The sequence below is a fragment of the Palaemon carinicauda genome, chromosome 45 (assembly GCF_036898095.1).
Source record: "Palaemon carinicauda isolate YSFRI2023 chromosome 45, ASM3689809v2, whole genome shotgun sequence".
Lineage (NCBI taxonomy): Eukaryota > Metazoa > Arthropoda > Malacostraca > Decapoda > Palaemonidae > Palaemon > Palaemon carinicauda.
This window is the reverse complement of record NC_090769.1, coordinates 28,203,114-28,223,711: the sequence shown is the minus strand read 5'-3', so window position 1 is coordinate 28,223,711 and position 20,598 is coordinate 28,203,114. Positions and strand designations below refer to the sequence as shown.

The window sequence follows — 20,598 nt, the reverse complement described above, 5'->3', positions numbered from 1 at the left end:
TCGACGGAGCTGAAGATTTTTATTTGTATGAAGGGGATATAGTTATATTTTTGTTAAAATATATAGAGACAGTCTTTCATATAACATTGTATCCGAGAAATATGTTCTGATTACCAAATCAATATCTTTTCTTATTAAATAATACATCTTTGGGACGTCATAAGGAGTACGAAGAGCTTTAAAGAATACAGTAAATGACTGATTTCGTTTGCTGGTCTAAGTGGGGTATTGAGTAAAATGGCTAACATTCAATATTCAAATAAGATATTTTTGTGAAGGAACTGCATTTTGTTGCATTTCAAGTATAATATAACAATTCGAAAGAATGATAGAATGTTTTGGGCCACATTATGATAGTGGAACATAAAGTAATAGTCAATATAGATTCCTTTAATATGATATAGACTAATATTTCTATGGTTTATTATTATTATTATTATTATTATTATTATTATTATTATTATTATTATTATTAAGCTACAACCCTAGCTCATCTTTACCCTTCACCTCTCTCGTTTAATTCATATACCATCTTTGCCTACCAATCTTACACAATTCTTTAATACAGTCCTTCAAGCATAATTTATCAAAAGATTTTATTGCATCCTAATGCCATATATATGTTGAGGTTCCTAAGTAATTATTACAATCTACAACAGCATTCAGCGTGGTTCCTACTTGTCTAACTTCGCTGATCGGACACGAAGTAATGTTTTTAACGCGATATGGCCGTTGACTTTATCTGCATGGTAACAATAGACCATAGTTCGTAATTATACAATGGCAGAAGAATTGTGAATGGATAGATTAATATATGGATACGTCGATTTACAGATAAAGTTAAACAAGCAAAGAGTTTATAGATGCAAAATCTAGAACAAACCAATATTTAACAACAATGTTTAGGAAATTTAGATTAGTTGCATTACTTATTGAAGGAACTATAGCATATTTTATTTACCATATACATGACTGATATTAACAAACTTGTTAGCTGTAAAAATGATACTAACTGCCAATGGAAATCAACTTCCATAGACAACGTGCTCTAAATACACTACAGAAGTAGGTCAAGAATAATATTTTCCCGAGGTACAAACCTCGTGATTAAACTTTCCGTTCTATTTATCTTATTATATAACTTACAAAGTTATAGATTTACAAAATCGTAATAAAAATCACTGCAATGGTCACCAAATTAAAGACTTAATCACAAGGTCCTAAATAGAACATCCTTCTAAGTACAAAAAAAATGAAATTATATAAAAAAAAACTCTTACATTATGTATTTGAGCAAAGAGTCAAATTGATTATAAATAAAAAAACAGTAACATACCCCTGTCACGGACCTAAAGGTGGTTATCTAGACTAGATTGGCATTGATATCGTTTTGGATATCACCAAATCTTGAAATTTTCTTCGCCAACGCAAATTAGGATTCGCGTTCTTAATAAACAGTATATTGGAGAATTGTAAGATTTTCCAATTGGCCGGTATCATGTAATAGTTTTGATATCTTGTAATATTTTAATGCAAGAGCTCTTTGTAGTTTGAGCTGTCTGTCTGGATAGAGGTATTTAAACTGGGAAAGGGTCGTCTAGATGGAGAACAGTTTAAGCAGAGCGCTACAGTCTAATGATAACAATTTATACATGTGGGGTATGGTTTCAAATTTATTACTTATTTTTAGCTTATGTCATTTTGTTTATAAAACAAACATTAGTTAGGATCGTGATTTAAAAACTTGCAATAAATTATTACAAGCCATAGTTTAGACTATAGTCAACGCTACTTATATAATAAATAAATAAGCGAGGTGGTGGGTTATCTTCGTTATTAGAAATACAATTAATTCTACCTTTCCATCATTTTACTTTTATTTTACGAATGGAAGACTATAATCAGGTCAGACAAGTTCAGCCACACATATGTGCAGATTCTACAGACAGTAACAACGTATCTTAAATAATAATAATAATATTTAATGATTGGAGTCTGGACTTTAGTCTGAACACTTTGCCCCGAGCCCTTGACCCCTATCTTCCCCGGTCTTGATTTGGCCGAAACTTTGTTATTGTTCGACTTCAACTATTCTTCGAAAGTACCGGAGGAATATTAATTTAATCACAAGAATGTCATTGTCCCTAAGGTTTCAGCCTTTAACGAAGTACATATGTCCTGCCCGTATTTTATATAATGCAAGATTTCCCTACAGAACATTTTCCTCCGGGGACAGCCAAGAAAAAACTGTTCGAATTGGATGTGCCAGTGGATTTTGGGGTGACACTCCTACTGCAGGTATTGTAAATTTGCAATTTTAACATGTGTTATAAATGATTTATTTGTTTTGGCCCTCCTTTATGCCTATTTGTTAACATGTCATCCCAGGCTATGGTGTTGGTCCAAGAAATATTTACCCTTGCGCCGTCACTAATAAGCCCAACGTTAAACTCACATTCCCGAATTGTCCTTACTTACTAGTGCTTCCCTCTCTATTGCCCTTGGATATCATGTTCTTATTCATGGAACATCACCGGCGTCAATGACCTCAGATGTCAGGATGCCTGAAAACTTTAAATCAATCAATCATGGAACATCAAAATATTCGTGATTGATGCACTGATAGATATATATACATATATGTAATTTGCTCTGATAGGTCATATGATGTATGGTTTTATTATAGTTATGGACTGGACTAGCTTTTCTACCATATAACAGGTGTTTCTCACAGAAAAGTGCCCCCTTACTTCGAAAAGGACACTTAATTTCACGACAAATGAATACTTATTGTTGTATATATATATATATATATATATATATATATATATATATATATTATATTTATATAAATAAATAAATAAATAAAAGGAGCCTTTGTAGTTTATGGGGACACGCCGAGAAAAATGGACAACAACTAATCCAAACTTCTCCCCCCCCTAACCAGACCTACAAGCCGTGTCCTTACCTTCCTAATGACCTAACGGGAGGGGGGGGGGCGGCTAACGTCCCTCTGCGACCCCCTCCCAACCACTGTTGCTATCATACAAACCCAACCTAACCGAACCTAGTAGTTCCCAGGTCACAACCCGTAGCTGGGGGCAAGCCCCCGGACCCTGTTCTTGGGCTGAACTTAGAAAATATAAAATAACTTCATATTATGGTATATTGAATCATAGTAAAGCACATCTTCCCCATAAGGAAAAACCATTGGGCTAGTAATAAGAAAGATATTGCCCTGTAAATGGACAACAACTAACCCAAACTTCTCCCCCCCTAACCTGACCTACAAGCCATGTCCTTACCTTCCTAGTGACCTAACGGGGGGGCTAACGCCCCCCTGCAACCCCCCAACCACTGTCGCTATCATACAAACCCAACCTAACCCAACAGTACCCTAAGTGCTACTGTCCTCAGCGGGTTGTGTCCCCAGTGGGCACCTACCCACTGAGGCTAAACATGTTATATAGGGAATATGCAGGGGTGACCAACACCCCTTTTTTACCTTTTTATATATTATGTAAAGTGTGTATGGAACAATTCATTAAAATATACATGATATTACCGTAGCATTGCTACCATTAGCAATGCCTTTGTAACATTGTTAACACTGTGTATCATTGGTAACGTTGCTTATTTTAACATTCCCAGTACATACGTGAGTTTTGTGACCTGGGAACTCCTAAGTTAGGTTAGGTGGGTTTGTTAGGTTCTGTACCCTTTTTGTACTATTTATTGTACTATATATTGTGTAACTGGTAATATTACCTTAACAATCCGAGTCATCGTTGGTAACACTATGTATCATTGGTAACGTTGCTAATGTTATCGTTCGGCATACATTTGTGAGTGAAGTTGTTATCAGGTTATTACCAATTATCATGTCTGACAAATGGCTCCATTGCCTGAAAGGGACATGGCAGGGGAGACCCCATTCACTAACTCAACATAGCCTGGTGGGGGCATTTTCCTTATATAACATGTTTAGCCTCAGCGGGTAGGACCTACTGAGGACATGATGCCCGGTGAGGACAGTAGCACTTCGTACCCTTATCACCGAACCGAACCTAGTAGTTCCCAGATCACAACCCCTAGGCGGGGCAAGCCCCCGGACCCCCTTCTTGGGTTGAACTTAGAAAACATAAAATAACTTTATATTATGGTATATCAGATCATAGTAAAGCACATCTTCCCCTTAAGGAAAAACTATTGGGCTAGTAATAAGAAAGATATTGCCCTGTCCCGATGAACTACATTCACCCCATATATATACATATATATAATTTGCTCTGATAGGTCATATGATGTATGGTTTTATTATAGTTATGGACTGTTCTAGCTTTTCTACCATATAACAGGTGTTTCTCATAGAAAAGTGCCCCCTTACTTCGAAAAGGACACTTAATTTCACGACAAATGAATACTTATTGTTGTATATATATATATATATATATATATATATATATATATATATATATATATATATATATATCTATATATATATATATATATATATAAATTAAGTAAATAAATAAAATAATGGGGGACTCCCCAGTGGGAATCTGGTAAAGTTGTCCGTAACTCTAATTTTACATGATATTCCTTAGGTTTTAGATATTAGGCTGTCTGGATTTATTTTATTGTTGTCCAATATTAGGAGAACTAGGAGTGTATGTTGTTGGTTTGGGCAGGCGTAAGCTGTCTTCATACTTGTCAAATAAATTTTCTCAAAGGGGAAATTATTTATCTTTGTCTGAAATACAATACAGTATTATGAATCTGGTTTTATTATGATTTAATGTTACCTAGCCAGGAGTGAAGCCAGGTGGGAAGAAAACACTGGGTGGAAACTTAGTCTTAGGGTAGCTATGGATATGGTAGGCTAAAGAGGTTTTGCATGGGGGATGATAATGTTGTTAATTCACAAATCCTAATTCATTGACTTTGGACATAAGTCTTTTATTTTTGGTATTCAGTATTTGGAACTGGTCTCGCTTCCGTACTCCTTCCAAGTTGCCAATCAGAGGATTTTCCATTTGTTATGTGACATATTTTTGGCCTTACCTACTGTCCACTACTAAAAAGATACTAGCTTATATTTGTTCTTACGTATATACAAACCTTGTGTCCTATGAACAGGTAGATGTTTTCAGTGCCAGCTGGAATAGCTGTTAAAATTCTTGACGAGGTAGTTGACAACAGGTAGTAAGCACAGGCTAAAAGCCCCACCCCTCTACCTGTCGGAGTATCTTCACGTTGTTTTTTGGCTGTTATGAGTACGAACGTAATACTGTACAGTATTGCGTTCTTGAACAAATTTTTTCCTTTTCTTTATCTTTGAAAAAGTGAATGGCAGTTTATTATTTTTGTGGAAGATAAAAAGGAAGAGATTTGTATTTGCTGTAGTAAGGGTGGATGTTGCTACTGGTTTACAGTATTTGTAAACCAACTGAAGATCCCCACTCTTTGCTTCTTAGAGGGGGCATGATTATCCACAATCTTTCCTGTGTGACGAATGCAAGTCTTGGCCTATTATGCAGTGGCTGGCATATACCTTTAGGGGGAGGGAGAGAGCTAAGTCTTCTCTGGGGTCTATGTTGGCAACACCCAAGAAGACCCCATTTGCTTCTATAGTCTCCTCATTGATTGCATCTACTATCGCCATCCCTGTACATAATTCCCTGGCTTAGTCCAAGGAACAAGGAGCCCTTGGATCTACGTCCGCAGGCTTTTCTGGTTCAGGTGTCTGGTAGGGTTCTCCCAGTGTTCGCCACACCATATCGTAAGTTGGAGCTTCTCCCGTTTGGGCATACCGCTGACGGCAGTTTGACCTAAGGAAGGCTTAGGCCTCCTTAGGTATTTCAGGAAGGCCCTCTATGACATTATTGAGGGATCTGGTAGCTAAGGCTACCTCTACCCCAGTGTCCCCAATACTAGTGTCTCCCATGGTCATGCCAGTGGTAAGAAATGTGCGATATGTCCCCAGTTTCATTGACTTCGGGGATATCCCCGATGATAACTCCCCAAGCCATAAAGACTGTAAAGGCTCATAAAATGGTGCCAGTGCCGAGGAAGAATGTTGTGGCACCTGCAGGTATCGCACCTAAGATGGGTCGTAAGATGGTCCTGGGGCTGAAACTGTGTGTTGTCCTGATTCAGGGTGTTACTCTGTACATCACCCCTATTCTGGTCACTCCTGTGTTAGCCATCTCTTCCCTTGTACCATGGGGTGCAGGGCCCATGTATCCCACACCTTCTGTGCCTTTGACCCCGCTTGTGTCTGTGTCATGGGACCCTGTGAGCATGTTTACCTCCTCCCTGTGACAGTATTCCCTAGTTTTATGGTTCCTGTGACAAAAAGCCCCACCACTCCACCTGTCGGAGTATCTTCACGTTGTTTTTTGGCTGTTATGAGTACGAACGTAATACTGTACAGTATTGCGCTCTTGAACAAATTTTTTCCTTTTCTTTATCTTTGAAAAAGTGAATGGCAGTTTATTATTTTTGTGGAAGATAAAAAGGAAGAGATTTGTATTTGCTGCAGTAAGGGTGGATGTTGCAACTGATTTATTTGTAAACCAACTGAAGATCCCCGCTCTGTGCTTTTAAGAGGGGGCATAATTATCCGCAATCATCCCTGTGTGACGAATGCAAGTCTTGGCCTATTGTGCAGTGGCTGGCATATACCTTGAGGGGGAGGGAGAGAGCTAAGTCTTCTCTGGGGTCTATGTTGGCAACACTAAGAAGACCCCATTTGCTTCTATAGTCTCCTCATTGATTGCATCTACTATCGCCATCCCTGTACATAATTCCCTGGCTTAGTCCAAGGAACAAGGAGCCCTTGGATCTACGTCCGCAGGCTTTTCTGGTTCAGGTGTCTGGTAGAGTTCTCCCAGTGTTCGCCACACCATATCGTAAGTTGGAGCTTCTCCCGTTTGTGCATACCACTGACGGCAGTTTGACCTAAGGAAGGCTTAGGCCTCCTTAGGTATTTCAGGAAGGCCCTCTATGACATTATTGAGGGATCTGGTAGCTAAGGCTACCTCTACCCCAGTGTCCCCAATACTAGTGTCTCCCATGGTCATGCCAGTGGTAAGAAATGTGCGATATGTCCCCAGTCTCATTGATTTCGGGGATATCCCCGATGATAACTCCCCAAGCCATAAAGACTGTAAAGGTTCTTAAAATGGTGCCAGTGCCGAGGAAAAATGTTGTGGCACCTGCAGGTATCGCACCTAAGATGGGTCGTAAGATGGTCCTGGGGCTGAAACTGTGTGTTGTCCTGATGCAGGGTGTTACTCTGTACATCACCCCTATTCTGGTCACTCCTGTGTTAGCCATCTCTTTCCTTGTACCCTGGGGTGCAGGGCCCATGTATCCCACACCTTCTGTGCCTGTGACCCTGCTTGTGTCTGTGTCATGGGACCCTGTGAGCATGTTTACCTCCTCCCTGTGACAGTATTCCCTAGTTTTATGGTTCCTGTGATTTCTCCCCTTGGGGAACCATCATCCTCATTGATTGCTCAGACCTACACTCCTCTGCTTGGAGAGCCTGGACAAGGGTTGATAAGAGGAAGAAAAGTGCAAGAAAAGTGCACATTCTTCTACTTCTTCTGACACCCCTTCCTTCTCGATTTTTGACACCGATTCTGCAGCCTTAGGGGTCTTTACAACACTACCTCTCTTTTTTTTTGGGGGGGGGGGGTGAACGGTATCTGAGTGGTTCCCTGTCCCGTGTCATGGCCCCATGGGGCCGTGCTTAAGATCTCCCCGACTACCCTGGTAGTCAGGCAGAACAGTAGTGTATGGCTTGGTACACTTTCTATTTCCCAGTTGATAGAGGAGCTTTGGCACCTGCCATCACCCTTCCCATCTGGACAATGGACTCCTGCTCCTCTCATCCTGCGATACTTTGGTAGTGATTTGAGCGGATGACATCACTTAAGGCTGTCATTGGCCAATCATTGGAAGATAAAAAATTGTTGCTGGATGAGCCTTTTTCCCATACCTTGTGGCACAGGTTTGAGGTTGTCCCTCCACCCCATTTAGCAAATGGAAGAATAAAAACTACTTCTTCCATCTCTACCAAGATTAGTGCCAGGGATTCTTCCCCGCTCTTGTTGGCCTTCCCAGGCCTTCAGCTCCAGTTACGTTCCTGGTTCTGTCCTTGTGACAGAATGGTCATATCTAGGGTGGGTGAATGAATCACCAGAGCAACCTGTTGCACCTTCTACTCCAGCTGGGGATGAGGGATATTATACTTTTGGCAAAGCAGAAACTAGCCATAAGACTTTTAGTAAGGTATAACCACCCATTGATTTTTGATAGAATGGTTTTAATTTACCTTTCTACGGCACTAATAACATCGCTCTCCTTCGTCCTGTGATGGGGACCGGCTGAGGGAGTGCATAGCATTTAGCTTGTTCCTTCTCTGTTGGAGAACTCCTTTCCCGCCCGTGGGTTAGGTTATTCTCCCGAATGTTTTTTTTTTTTTTTTGTCAATAGATTCTTACTATGCTGATCTCCTTCGACAATGGCAGCAGGCAAAGAGAATGCGCAGTCCTTAGTATGCTTCTGTTCTCTTTGGGGACACCATTCTTGTCCGGTGATTAGGTTGTCGTCCTGTGGGAGTTTTTCTTTCATTCATTTTTGTTTTCCTCAGTGCTAGCAATGCCCTACTTCTTCGTTCGACTAAGTCATCTGACGTAATAAGAGCAGAGCTGATCGTTCTTGTGGAATCTGCCCCATTCACATGATATGTAACCAGAGTCCTTAGGTCCCTTAGAAGGATGCCATACAGACAACTATGAAAAGTATGGGATAAGGACTTCAATCTATGATGTTAGCCTCAGTGAAGAGAGTAGGCAAGCTTCATAGTATCTCCCATGTCTTATTTCATTCTGAAGGATGAAGAAAGTTCTCTTTTACCTTTGTCTCGGAGATCGTGGCAGAAACCCAGAACCTTGCAGTCGAGGAATCCAGGTTTGAGTTTTTCTCCATCTCTGTCCTTAGGGACATGAGGGAACATCCAGATGATTGCTTTTTTGTCCTATGAGGGTGCTTTGATGTTACCTGAAAATAAACAAGATTTCTGTATTAGTGCTAGCAGAATTAAAAAGACTATTTCGAAGAACACCATTTCCTTCTAACTTTGTGAAGCCATTAAAAGGGCGCATCCTCAAACAGAGAATCCTGATGATTCAGCTCCAGTATAAGCCTATTAATTCAGAGGAATTTGCTTAGCTCTTGATTTTAGGAAGAACCTGTCAGTGGACCTGTATTAAAGACAAGTCTAGAAATGTCGGACAACCTTTACAGCCCAATATCTAAGGAGTATACATGTACAGTAGGTCTTCAGAGATGTTTTCACTGGAACCTGTGGAAATTGCTTAACAGGTGTAGTTGACCTAGTTCCTTACGGGACAAGGAGCATCTCATTTAAGATACCATTCCCAATGTTAGACAAGGATGATAGGTAGAGTTTCTGGCCTTTTTTCTTCCTTTCCTTCCCTTCTTTTGGGGTAAAGAATTATATGTAGAACCTATTACTTATATCAACCCTACATTGAGAAGATACCCTTACAGTGGTATGAGGTTCTTTCATGACCTTCTGTCTGTATACAGAAACCTAGCTTAACCTCAGATTCTTATCTTAAATTAAAGGTTGCAGGGATCACCAGCTTGCACCTCCTACGGTCCCATGTTTGACATCCTGGGATTTTAAATAGACTAGTTTGGTTATAGGAGCTTCCTCCCACTGCGTCAAGTCTCTTAATAAAGGACGAGGGTTTATATTTGTGTAGGAACAAAATCAGGAATTTTAAAAGCAATTTGTAATTTTCTTAGCTATACAAACCTTAGTCCTTTAGGTCTTCCTTCTTGCCTCCACAACCCTGCAAGACCTAACTGAAGGTCAAAGTGGCATCTCAGTGTGCTGGCAAGGGTACGGGACTTCACCCGCCACCCACCAGTAATCACAGACACACCTTGTTGAAATTCTAACATCCAAATTCCAGTCAAGCTAAAGTCATACTCCTTTTAAAGGACTCAAGTTTAAATAGTTATGAAAAATACAAATTAAAGCACTGTACTTATAAAATTTGTGGTTTCTGATTAGTTTAAAAGAAAAGGCTTGTATTAATCTACAGAAGAAGAATATATGATTTTTCTTCTTTATCCAAGGGGTTTGAAAATGAGTGATTTGATAATGTTTTCTTACAGCACCTCAGCTTATCCACAATGGAAAAATTGACTTCCTCATGTTTGACTACTTATCTGAAATCACCATGTCTCTTCTTACTGCTGCCCGTGCAAAAAACCCAGAGTTTGGCTATGCACCTGATTTTGTCCTCTTTGCAATCGGGCCATATTTGAATGATATCAAAAGAAAAGGTAAGGTTTCATTGTAAGTTTTATTTTGTTTGAAATATTTATTCTTTTGATATGAAAAATTGTCTGAAGTCTTGGTTTTGTTAAAAGTAAATTTAAGATATACTTTACATTGCCTGGACCTTCATGTAATTTGTAAGTAGAATTACTTTTATAGTAGTTTATGGTTCCACTTTTAATGATTTAACCTTATAACTTTGGTTACTGTCTTTTGATTACAATTAATTCTATAAACTGTATTTAAAGTTGATTCTTGATACTGAATTGTATCTTTCCTTACTGTGTCATTATATTATCAGGCATTAGGGTCTTGAGTAATGCTGGTGGAATTAATCCTGAAGGATGTGCAGCAGCTTTAAAAGTGGCTGCTAAGAAGGCAGGAATTGATTTGAAGGTTGGTGTGTGCATTTTATAGGACATGTTTTTATGAGAATTAATCATCATTAATTAGTTATCCATGAAGTATTACTTCAGATCACAATTCAATATATAAGTCATGTGATTTTGAGATACTTAAGCCTGTAACATTTTGTTTAAAGCATTTTGCCACTTATAAGTAACTGAAGTGTGGAGTAGAGAAAGTACTGTATAGCAAAAGGTATCCTCTGAATGTTCCTATTATGTATACAAGAATGGCAGTGCCATTGTGTTTTCCTGCTTAGATACAAACCTTTCATATACCATTCATAAATATGATTTTTGGCAGTGAAGAAGGAAAGCTTGAAACAAAGTACTATACAGTGATTGGCATGAGAAAAGCAGATGGTTACAGCAATTTAGATAATTTAGTGTAGTAAAAGTTGCAATGAGTAAATAAACTTCTAAAATACAAAGTGTATTAAGATGGCGAAGATTATGTGATTCCTTTGAATCAGTCTGACTTTATGTTGACCTTTATTTGCTCTAGTATGGCATCTTCTTGCCAACCATTATCCTTAATTTAAAGGGTCGGTTGCCGGATGAGCTTTCTCTCATACCTTATATCAAAGGCATCCTCTTCCACCAAACCTCTTCTCTCCATATCATCCTTCACCTTATCTTGTTATCTAATTCTCTGCCTCCCTCGTGGTCTTCTTTCCCTTACAGGTTCCTCATAAGCCCTTCTCACTCACTCCCTACCATCCGTCCTTAAGACATGCCCACACCATCTCAGTCGTGACACTCTTATCATCTCAGTAATCTTTAATACACCTGCCATTCTTCTTATTTCATCATTTTCCAATCTTTCAAACAGTGATATTCCCATAATCCAACTTAGCAGTTTCATATCTGTTCTCTCAAGCTTTGCTTCCTTTTTTCATTTTAAAGCCCAAATTTCTGATCCATACATTAACACTGGTCTTATTACTGTGCTATAGATCTTGAATTTACCTTGATTGGTATTTTCCTATCACATACCAGTCCTGCTACCTCCCTCCACTTTCCCCATGCTGTTTTTATCCTATTCTCAACTTCAGCCTCACATCCTCCCTCCTGATTTATAGAAGATCCCAAGTATCTAAGTTGTTCTACATGTTTTATAACTGCTCCTCTACTTTCATGTATGTCTATCCTGTCCCTACCTTTACTGTTAACCATGGCTTCTGTCTTATCCACATTCACCTTCAAATCCCCCTCTTCCAAAGTCTCTTGCCACTCTACCATCCCTCTGTAATTCTTCTTAATTTTCAACAATAGTCAACAAATCATCTGAATATCGCAACTCCCACAACTCTTCATTTCTGATCTCTTCACTTAACACATCCAAGACCAACTCAAATAAAAACTGGCTTAATGCTGACCCCTGATGTAATCCAACACTAACTTCAAAGGTTTCTGTTTCTCTAACAGCTGTTAAACTTTTGTCCTTGTTCTTATGTAAATCATCTCTACTATTCTAACCAACTTCTCTGTGACTTTCCTCATCCTCAAGTACCAATACATACTTCTCTTGGTATTCTGTCATCAGCCTTCTTGAAATCTACAAAAGCATAGAAGAGCTTTTGGGTTCCCTCTAGTCTCTTTTCCTGCAACTGCCTTACTATAAAGGTGGCATCCACAGTCCCTCTCTCCCTCATGAATCCATACTGCTGTTTCCCAGTCTTTACAGTCTCTCTCAATCTCTCATCTAGTACCCTCTCTAACACTTTCAAACCATGCTCTGTTAATTTAATTCCCATGTAGTTACTGCATTCCATGATGTCACATTTCTGCTTAAAAATAGATACTATTAGACTCTCCTCCCAATCTTTAGGTATTATTTCCTTTACCCTAAATCCAGTCTTCCCCCTCTGTAGCTAGTATCTTGACCATTTCAGTTTGAAACTAGTGGGCCTGGTGCTTTACCATTCTTCATTCTACTCGATGCCCGCTTCACTTCCGTACTCTGTATCTCCGACACTGGCCCCTCCACTTTTTGTCCTTCTCCCAGCTCCTCTTTCTCATTTTCAGTATTTAATAATTGCTCACAATATTTTCCCCATCTTCTCTTAATGCCATCATCCGTATGCAATATATTTCCATCTCTATCCCTGATGACTACCAGTTGCCCCAAATCCTGTGTTTTCCGTTTCCTCAAATTTGAAATCTTGTAGATATCCTTTTCTCCTTCTTTTGTTCCTAGCCTTTCATTTAACTGCTCTACTACTCATCCAATAGCTATACCAACTTTCCTCCTAGAATCTTTATCCTCTTCTCTGTACCGTTCCTCTGCTCCCTGTGTCTTACTTACTTTTGCCTGTCTTACTTTCCAGTCTTTGAATGCCTTTGATTTTCTTTTAACTGATTCGTGGACCTCTCTGTTAAGGTGAAGTGTGTTCAGATGAAGCGCTTCTGACGCATTCAGGTAATATGCATTTGGCATGTTCAGCCAAAGAGCGCTCAGGCAAAGAGCGTGTTCTGAGGAGGTGCATATTGTGTGTACAGCCGAAGCGTATGTGTGTGATGGGGAATAGTGTTTGATTGAGGCACGTGAAGGTGAAACTTGTCTACTGGCAGCTCATTTGGGCAAGACATGCAAAGGTGTATTTCTTCTGAAAGCATCACTTGACGAGTCATGTCTGGTTGAAGCGCATTAGGTTGAAGCACGCCTGGGAGAGGAGCATGATGGAGAAACTCATCTGGTCGAAGCGTGTCTGGGTAAGACGCATCTTTAGACTAAAGGGAGTACATGTAAATATCTTTTCTACGGTGGAGCTTTCTATGCTCGTACAGAGCTTTGAACAGACCTACCCTCCAGTTGAAGTGAGTCCTCCCCCCTGGAATGTTGTGAAGTTGCTGCGTTCCCCGAATGGGTCACCTTGTGAACTGTTGTCTGGCCTCAGATAGGGACCTTACCCCTTAAACAGTTTTCCTTCTTGCTTTGGCCTCTACTAAATGAGTCAGTGAGATGCATGGTCTCTATTTTAACATTTCACATTCAAGGGCTTGGAGGCAGGTCTTGTTCTCCTTTGTCCCTGAGTTTATTGCCAAGACACAGAATCCTTCAGTCTTCAATTCGAGCCTTAGAGAAGTAACCGATGATCCTGATCAGTTGTTAGTGTGTCCTGTGAGTGCGCTGAGGTGCTAACCCAAGCCTACACACACCATTAGACCTCACCTCCAACATTTTCTTCATCAGCGCAGAAAGGGTGAAGAAAAGAGTAACGAAGGACACAATTTCTTCCTGGCTGAGGGATGTCATTGATTGGACACTTGTCCCCCTCTCCCTCTTCCTTAGGAAGAATCACGTAGAATTTCTCTGTAATGGAGGTATTACAAGCAGGGATGTAGAAACATCAGATGACTTTTACTGTCCATTATCTGTGTGGTGTGACCCACAGATCTCAGTTGCTTTTGCCTTAGGGCTTGGCAGAGCTGCTCACCAGGTAGTATAGCTACCCTGGCTCTTCTTACAGTAACATAAGCATCAGATCGAAGGCAAAGGTTCCGTATAAGTATGGGATGAAAGTAAAGAATGACTGGGCTTCCCCTCTCCAAGGTATTTTTATGTACAGTATATATATTTTTGTTAGTTTGTAATTGTCATACCCCAGAAGGGATCGATAGAAGAAAATTTACCTTTGCCTTTGTCTTGGCTTCAAAATCCTTGCCAGCTGTACTTGATCTAGATGCAGGTAAGCCCCACTCAATGTATAGCTATTCTATACTCAGATATAGGAGAGTTTATCCTTAAGAGGGGGTAGTGCAACATAACCAGGCAAACCCATAATCATACTGCATATATATGCCATAGAGATTGATTCAGGTGAATCCATCACATATATTTGCCAGATTTTACTGCACAGATATTCCATTCAGAGCAACCCTTGGTGTTAGGGCCATAGACCTGCTGTTGTTGTTAAGCCACCGTTGCACGTTGTGTTATCATCCTTAACTCTTTCCACATACCAATGCACAAGTTTTAAGTATCCTGGTATAAGTTTCGAGCCAGATGGAACGGGGACTTCCTCCTGCCTAAGGATTAGTCTCCTATGTAAAGGAACAAATGAAAAATTTAGAAGTAATTTGTGTTTTTCCTAACTATACTGTATAATCCTGAGTCCTTTACTCATATTTTTCTACTATCACCAACACCCTAGAAAGTCCCAGCTATTATCAGTGGTTTTTCAGTGAGCAGCGGTGGTTGGTGCTTTCCCTGCTACACTGGTTGTTGACATTTGTTATAATTTTCAACTGCTGTATTCAAGCTTCACTGTTATCATTCTCCTATTTATAAGGTTTGAGTTTGTATAGTTAGGAAAAATACAAATGTTGTCATTTTGTTTTCTTTCTCAGTTTAAATTTGTAATACTTTAAGTTTATGTGAGTAGGTAGCATCTAAGTAAATTATGCTATTATTGGTCTTGACAATATTTTTTCCATTTGTTGACATATAATGTGGGCTATATTGTTATGTCATTGAAATATATCATCACCATCAGCTTTAACTAGTCCACTGCAGGCAAAAGGGTCAGACCTGTCCTTCCACACTCTGTTTCTTTCTATGCCAGTCTATACTCGCAAATTTTCTTAGCTTCACAATGTTTAGGGACCCATTCTGTTATTCATAATATTTATCGATTATATGTCGTTCTCATTATATGTTCAGCCCATATCCATTTTTTTAGTATATGTTGTTAATATATTCTCCTCCCTCTATTATTAAATGAATTGTTAGGCCATCTTCTCCTGCTGCCTTGCCTCTTTTCATACCTTTTAATGCTTTCTTTACTTCTCCTACTGTTACATTTGGTACTGGCTCAGGTGTCCCATTATTTCTAGAGGCAAAGTTATTTCTTATATAACTATTGTATAGCATTGTATAGAATCCTATACAATTTTTATCAACCTATCTCTTTTGTTGATAGTTTTTCCATTTTCATCCTTAAGAGCAAATATCTGTTGGTACCCTATTCCAAGTCATCTTTTCATCAGTTTGATGCTTCCTCCTTTCGTGTTTCCTTAGTTTTGGTCTAATTGTATTTATGAATGTCATTGGTTTTTAGTTTGGATATTGTGAATAGCTCTGCTAATTCTATTTTATCTAATAGATGTTACTCTTTTCCAATCTTTTCTTTATTAGGTTTTTGATGTTTTCTAGTAGCTTTCCTTGATCTTGTTAAGGAACTTTTCCACCTATTTCTTGTGCAGATTCCAATACAATTTTTCTTCTTTACTTGCTTTGATTTCATCAGGTAGCTGGGAGTCCCTATTTTGTATTGCTAAACTAATCTCATCAGATTTTTCTCTTATTACAAGTGTGTTTATTTTCTTTTTCAAAATTAGTTTTTATCTTTCCTTAGATTTAGACAAATTTTACTTCTCACCATTCTATGGATGCTTGACTTTAATTTGTTAGCACTGTTACATCTTTAACTAATTTAACTTTTTCACTGAGAATAAAATCGATTTTGGTTGACGTTTCTCTATTTATATAGAGTATATACTTTATATACAGTATAAGGGATTTTGACGAAGGAAAAATCTAATTCTGGGCTCGACCTGTGTCGCTCCGTGAAATGCTCCTCTAGCACCATTTCTAAGGCATAATTATTGCTGAAAATACCAGAGAAAAAGAGATGCATGGAATGCCAGGAATAAACCTAGCTCGCTCACTCAATGAGTGTCGGTATAGAAAACTGGGGTGTGATTGAACCACGACCATAGATCCCTCACCAGTTAGACCTCTCCTTCATCAACATAACCCCATCTCTACCCCTACATCTTCCCACCCCCCATCCTCATTCCTCTTCAGCACTTGCGTTGGTCAGACGTGTTTTGTTTTGCTCATGTGCTTTTGTTATTTTTGGAAGAAGTCCGATGTTTTAGAGATCCCTGCTTCCAAGTTGAGTATTATATTCGTCTGTTTGGGATTTCTAGGTAACGACAGTTTTTTATTCTTAATCGTGTTTGGTCTTTTGTTTGTTCCCTTTCGGGGGTTCGCTATGGTCATTGTGTCGCTTACTAGTGATCTCTTTGTTTATCAAGTTTGTATTTAGTTCCTTATCACTAGAACGACCAAGCGGTCATTTTGACCGCATTTTGATTTTCGGATGCATGGAGCTATTATAATCCTTCCCCAACAAACTTGATACTCATTGAATTTTCCTAACTTTTCATGATATATATTGATAATAAGTTTAAATTAAAATATGCTATAATCTTTTGAGATATATTAGGTAATACCTAGAACAACCGAACGGTCATTTTGAACGCTAGGGAGCAATACAATGGTAATTATGGTGGTGCGCCAGTCAAAACGTTTGACAGCTTGTTTCCTGGCGCCTGTAAGTCTGGTGCCGTTTCAGTCAGTTTCCCCTGAAGTACTAAAGGATAAATAAATCGTACAAACGCTCTCTGTCTAATGATGAAATTGTGACATATTTGTCGATCTATCTGAATCTGAGTCAGAAGGAGATCCTATATCTGAAGATGAAGAAAAGGAGTATATCCCCAATCAAGAAAGTTCATCTGAATATGATGATTATCATGACGATAGTGATTATGAAAACGAACCGTTGTAAAGCACTGTTGCTCTTTCAAACAAGAAGATATTGTAGATGTGCAAACAACTTCCACTACTATTCCGACTGGCAAGGATGGAACACGGTGGGAAGTTATAGAACAGGATCTTGTCAATGCCGGGAGAATTACAGCCGATAACTTAATACGAGAAATACCTGGACCAACATCCCTTGCCAAACCTCAAGTTTTTCCTGGACAAGTTCTGAAGGCTTTCACATTATTGATAGATAACTTCATTATCAAACACATAGAAAAGTGTAGAGAAACTGAAGCGAGAATGAAATTGAATGATGAGAATTGGAACATATCTTTTGAATAGATTTATGCTACTATAGGCATTATATATGCCAGAGGAGTTCTTGCAAAAGAACAATCTGTTGAAAACCTTTGGTCAGTAAAATGGGTGCCTCCCTTTTTCCCAGAGACATTGTCAAGAGCACGTTTCAAAGGAATTATGAAATTCCTAAGATTTGACATTCGATCATCACGATCCATTCGAATGCAAACTGACAAATTTGCTATGATTTTAGAAGTTTGGGACAGATTTGTGTAAAGTGTAATCAGTAAATCATATATTGTAAGGATTGCAATGTTATATATACAAACACACACACAATATATATATATATATATATATATATATATATATATATATATATATATATATATATATATATATATATATATATATATATATATATATATATCTATATAGATATAGATATAGATATAGATATAGATATAGATATAGTTATAGATATAGATATATATATTTATATATATACACATATATATATATATATATATATATATATATATATATATATATATATTTATATATATATATATATATTTGTTCCGACACGAATACTTTACCTCGAATTACCTCTTCGGAGGGTCCTTGGACCTCTCTCAATCTCGACCAAGATTTCCCGTGCTACCCCCCCCCCTATCTCGCTCCCGATAGTTCCTACCCCCGCCGCCAGGATAATTCCTGCGGCCCGGATTAGGGCAGGTCACTGCTTTTCCCGGGTCAGGATCTCATTAAGTCCTTGGTCGTGAGATGCGAATCATCTCACTCTCTCGGTTAAACTCTCGATCCTTTGGCGCGTTGTGATCCCACGTGTTCCCAGTGTACGGACTTGTGTTTTTTCGCAGTGTACCTCCCAAGTGTTCCTGTGCGTTCACTTTTCAACCGTGTCCTTACCCGGTGTTTAATTCATTTCCTTAGTGCTTGTGTCGTGCGTTGTGTGCGTTATGGAACTGTATTCCTTGATTTTCTTCAAGGAATTGATAGCTGAAAGGAAAACTTTTTACAAGAAATCGTTCTTCCTCCCCTTATCCTCGGTGTTGCCGTGTAGGGGCAGCTTATGTTCCTCTTCAACCACGTGTCAGGACTACTGGTCCTGGAACGTAGTGCAGGGAGTGCACTTCGGCACTAAAAGGAAGAATACATCCAAGAGGCTCGTAGGAAGACGAGCCTCTCTTCGCCAACTTAATTCCCGATGCCTCGTCGAATAGAGATTCTTATACAGCCATCTTCCCCTACCCAGAGTAGGGGACGAGGTAAGTCAGGTGCGGGGAAGTGCCCATTGCCCTTCCCCAAGAATTTGAGTGGGTGCGGTATAGCACCAAGAGGAAGTGGGCGACGAAGGGTTCGCCTAAGAAGACTAGCGCCGGGCGTCCCGCCGGGCTGAGCTTCCCTACCACCCTCTCTTATCCAGAGTAGGAGACGAGGTTGGTTTATTGTGTAGAAGTTAACTCTTAAGAAGTAGTTCGAGGTAAGTACTACTTTCGGGAGTGTGTGGGGAGACGGAGTCCTGGTGCAAGCAGGCCACGTCTCCTCTGATGACCCCATGTGGGGGAAAATGTCTCTAATTCTTCTCCAGTCTCTTAGCGTATTTTTCAGTCTCTTCTGCAGCCGAGGGCCTCGCCGAGAAGGAGCCCCCCAGGTCTGTCTTGCAGCGTCCCCCGGACCGACAACCCAGGGTTTTTTCTCACCACGAAGGCCATCCTCCAGACGCAGATATAACCCTCGCAGGGAGAAATGCGAGAAGGCCTCTTCAGGCAGGCGTAAGACCGCGAAGCCTCCGGTTCACCCCGCCAACGGGTGTAACCGAGCTTCTTTACGGGCAGCCTGGCCGAATCAGCACAGCTGGTTCGGCCCTCGGACTTAAAAGGAACGGTTCCCTCCGTCGGGTCAGCCCACGAGGATCCGCGTCCCCCAGCCCGCCCGCAGGTGTAAGCGGGCTTATTTACGGGCAGCCTGGCCGAATCAGCACAGCTGGCTCGGCCCTCGGACTTAAAAGGAACGGTTCCCTCCGTCGGGTCAACCCACGGGGATCCGCGTCCGCGTCCCCCAGCCCGCCCGCAGGTGTAAGCGGGCTTATTTACGGGCAGCCTGGCCGAATCGGCGCAGCTGGTTCGGCCCTCGGACTTAAAAGGAACGGTTCCCTCCGTCGGGTCAGCCCACGAGGATCCGCGTCCGCGTCCCCCAGCCCGCCCGCAGGTGTAAGTGGGCTTATTTACGGGCAGCCTGGCCGAATCAGCACAGCTGGCTCGGCCCTCGGACTTAAAAGGAACGGTTCCCTCCGTCGGGTCAGCCCACGGGGATAAAAACGGAAATTCTCCGTAAGATTATACTGTTATCAGCCGTATTTCAGTAAAATATAGGCGACCGTAAATTTTACCATACTTTGTTCTTATATATTACGGATTGGTTGCCGTAATATCACTCGTATACGTTAATATATCCGTTTTTATTATTATTATTATTATTATTATTATTATCCAAGCTACAACCCTAGTTGGAAAAGCCAGATACTATAAGCCCAAGGGCTTCAACAGGGAAAAATAGCCCAGTGAGGAAAGGAAATAAGGAAATAAATAAGTGATGAGGATAAATTAACAATAAATCATTCTAAAAACTTTAACAACGTCAAAACAGTAGAAAGGGTTTGTTAATGCAAATTTTTACCAGTGTATATATATATACAAATGATCCATTGGTAAACCACTTGTGCCAAATGTTGATTGCAAATGAAGGAGATTAGAATGAATCTCTCAGCCTCGCGTATAATGGCACCTTTTATTATTGGTTAAGCTAACATTCGTCATCATTCCTATTAATAACGTGCGAATTCCAGGTAGCCTATTTAGGAAAGTTTGTTGTTTTTTAATGTATTCAGATATGAAGAGAATTATTCATAGGATTTTTGAATGATA

At 39.8% G+C, this 20,598-nt stretch overlaps 1 protein-coding gene across 1 annotated transcript in view; it reads left to right on the top strand.

The window, feature by feature from the left end:
• The first annotated feature begins 1,998 nt into the window (after window positions 1-1,998).
• The window catches only part of LOC137634940 (uncharacterized), a 592,943-nt gene continuing 574,343 nt past the window's right edge, over window positions 1,999-20,598 (top strand). The window contains exons 1-3 of the mRNA XM_068367504.1: window positions 1,999-2,298; window positions 10,222-10,392; window positions 10,689-10,783. Coding sequence (XP_068223605.1) covers window positions 2,133-2,298; window positions 10,222-10,392; window positions 10,689-10,783 — 432 coding nt within the window. The 5' untranslated portion in view covers window positions 1,999-2,132. The remainder of the gene's footprint in view (window positions 2,299-10,221; window positions 10,393-10,688; window positions 10,784-20,598) is intronic.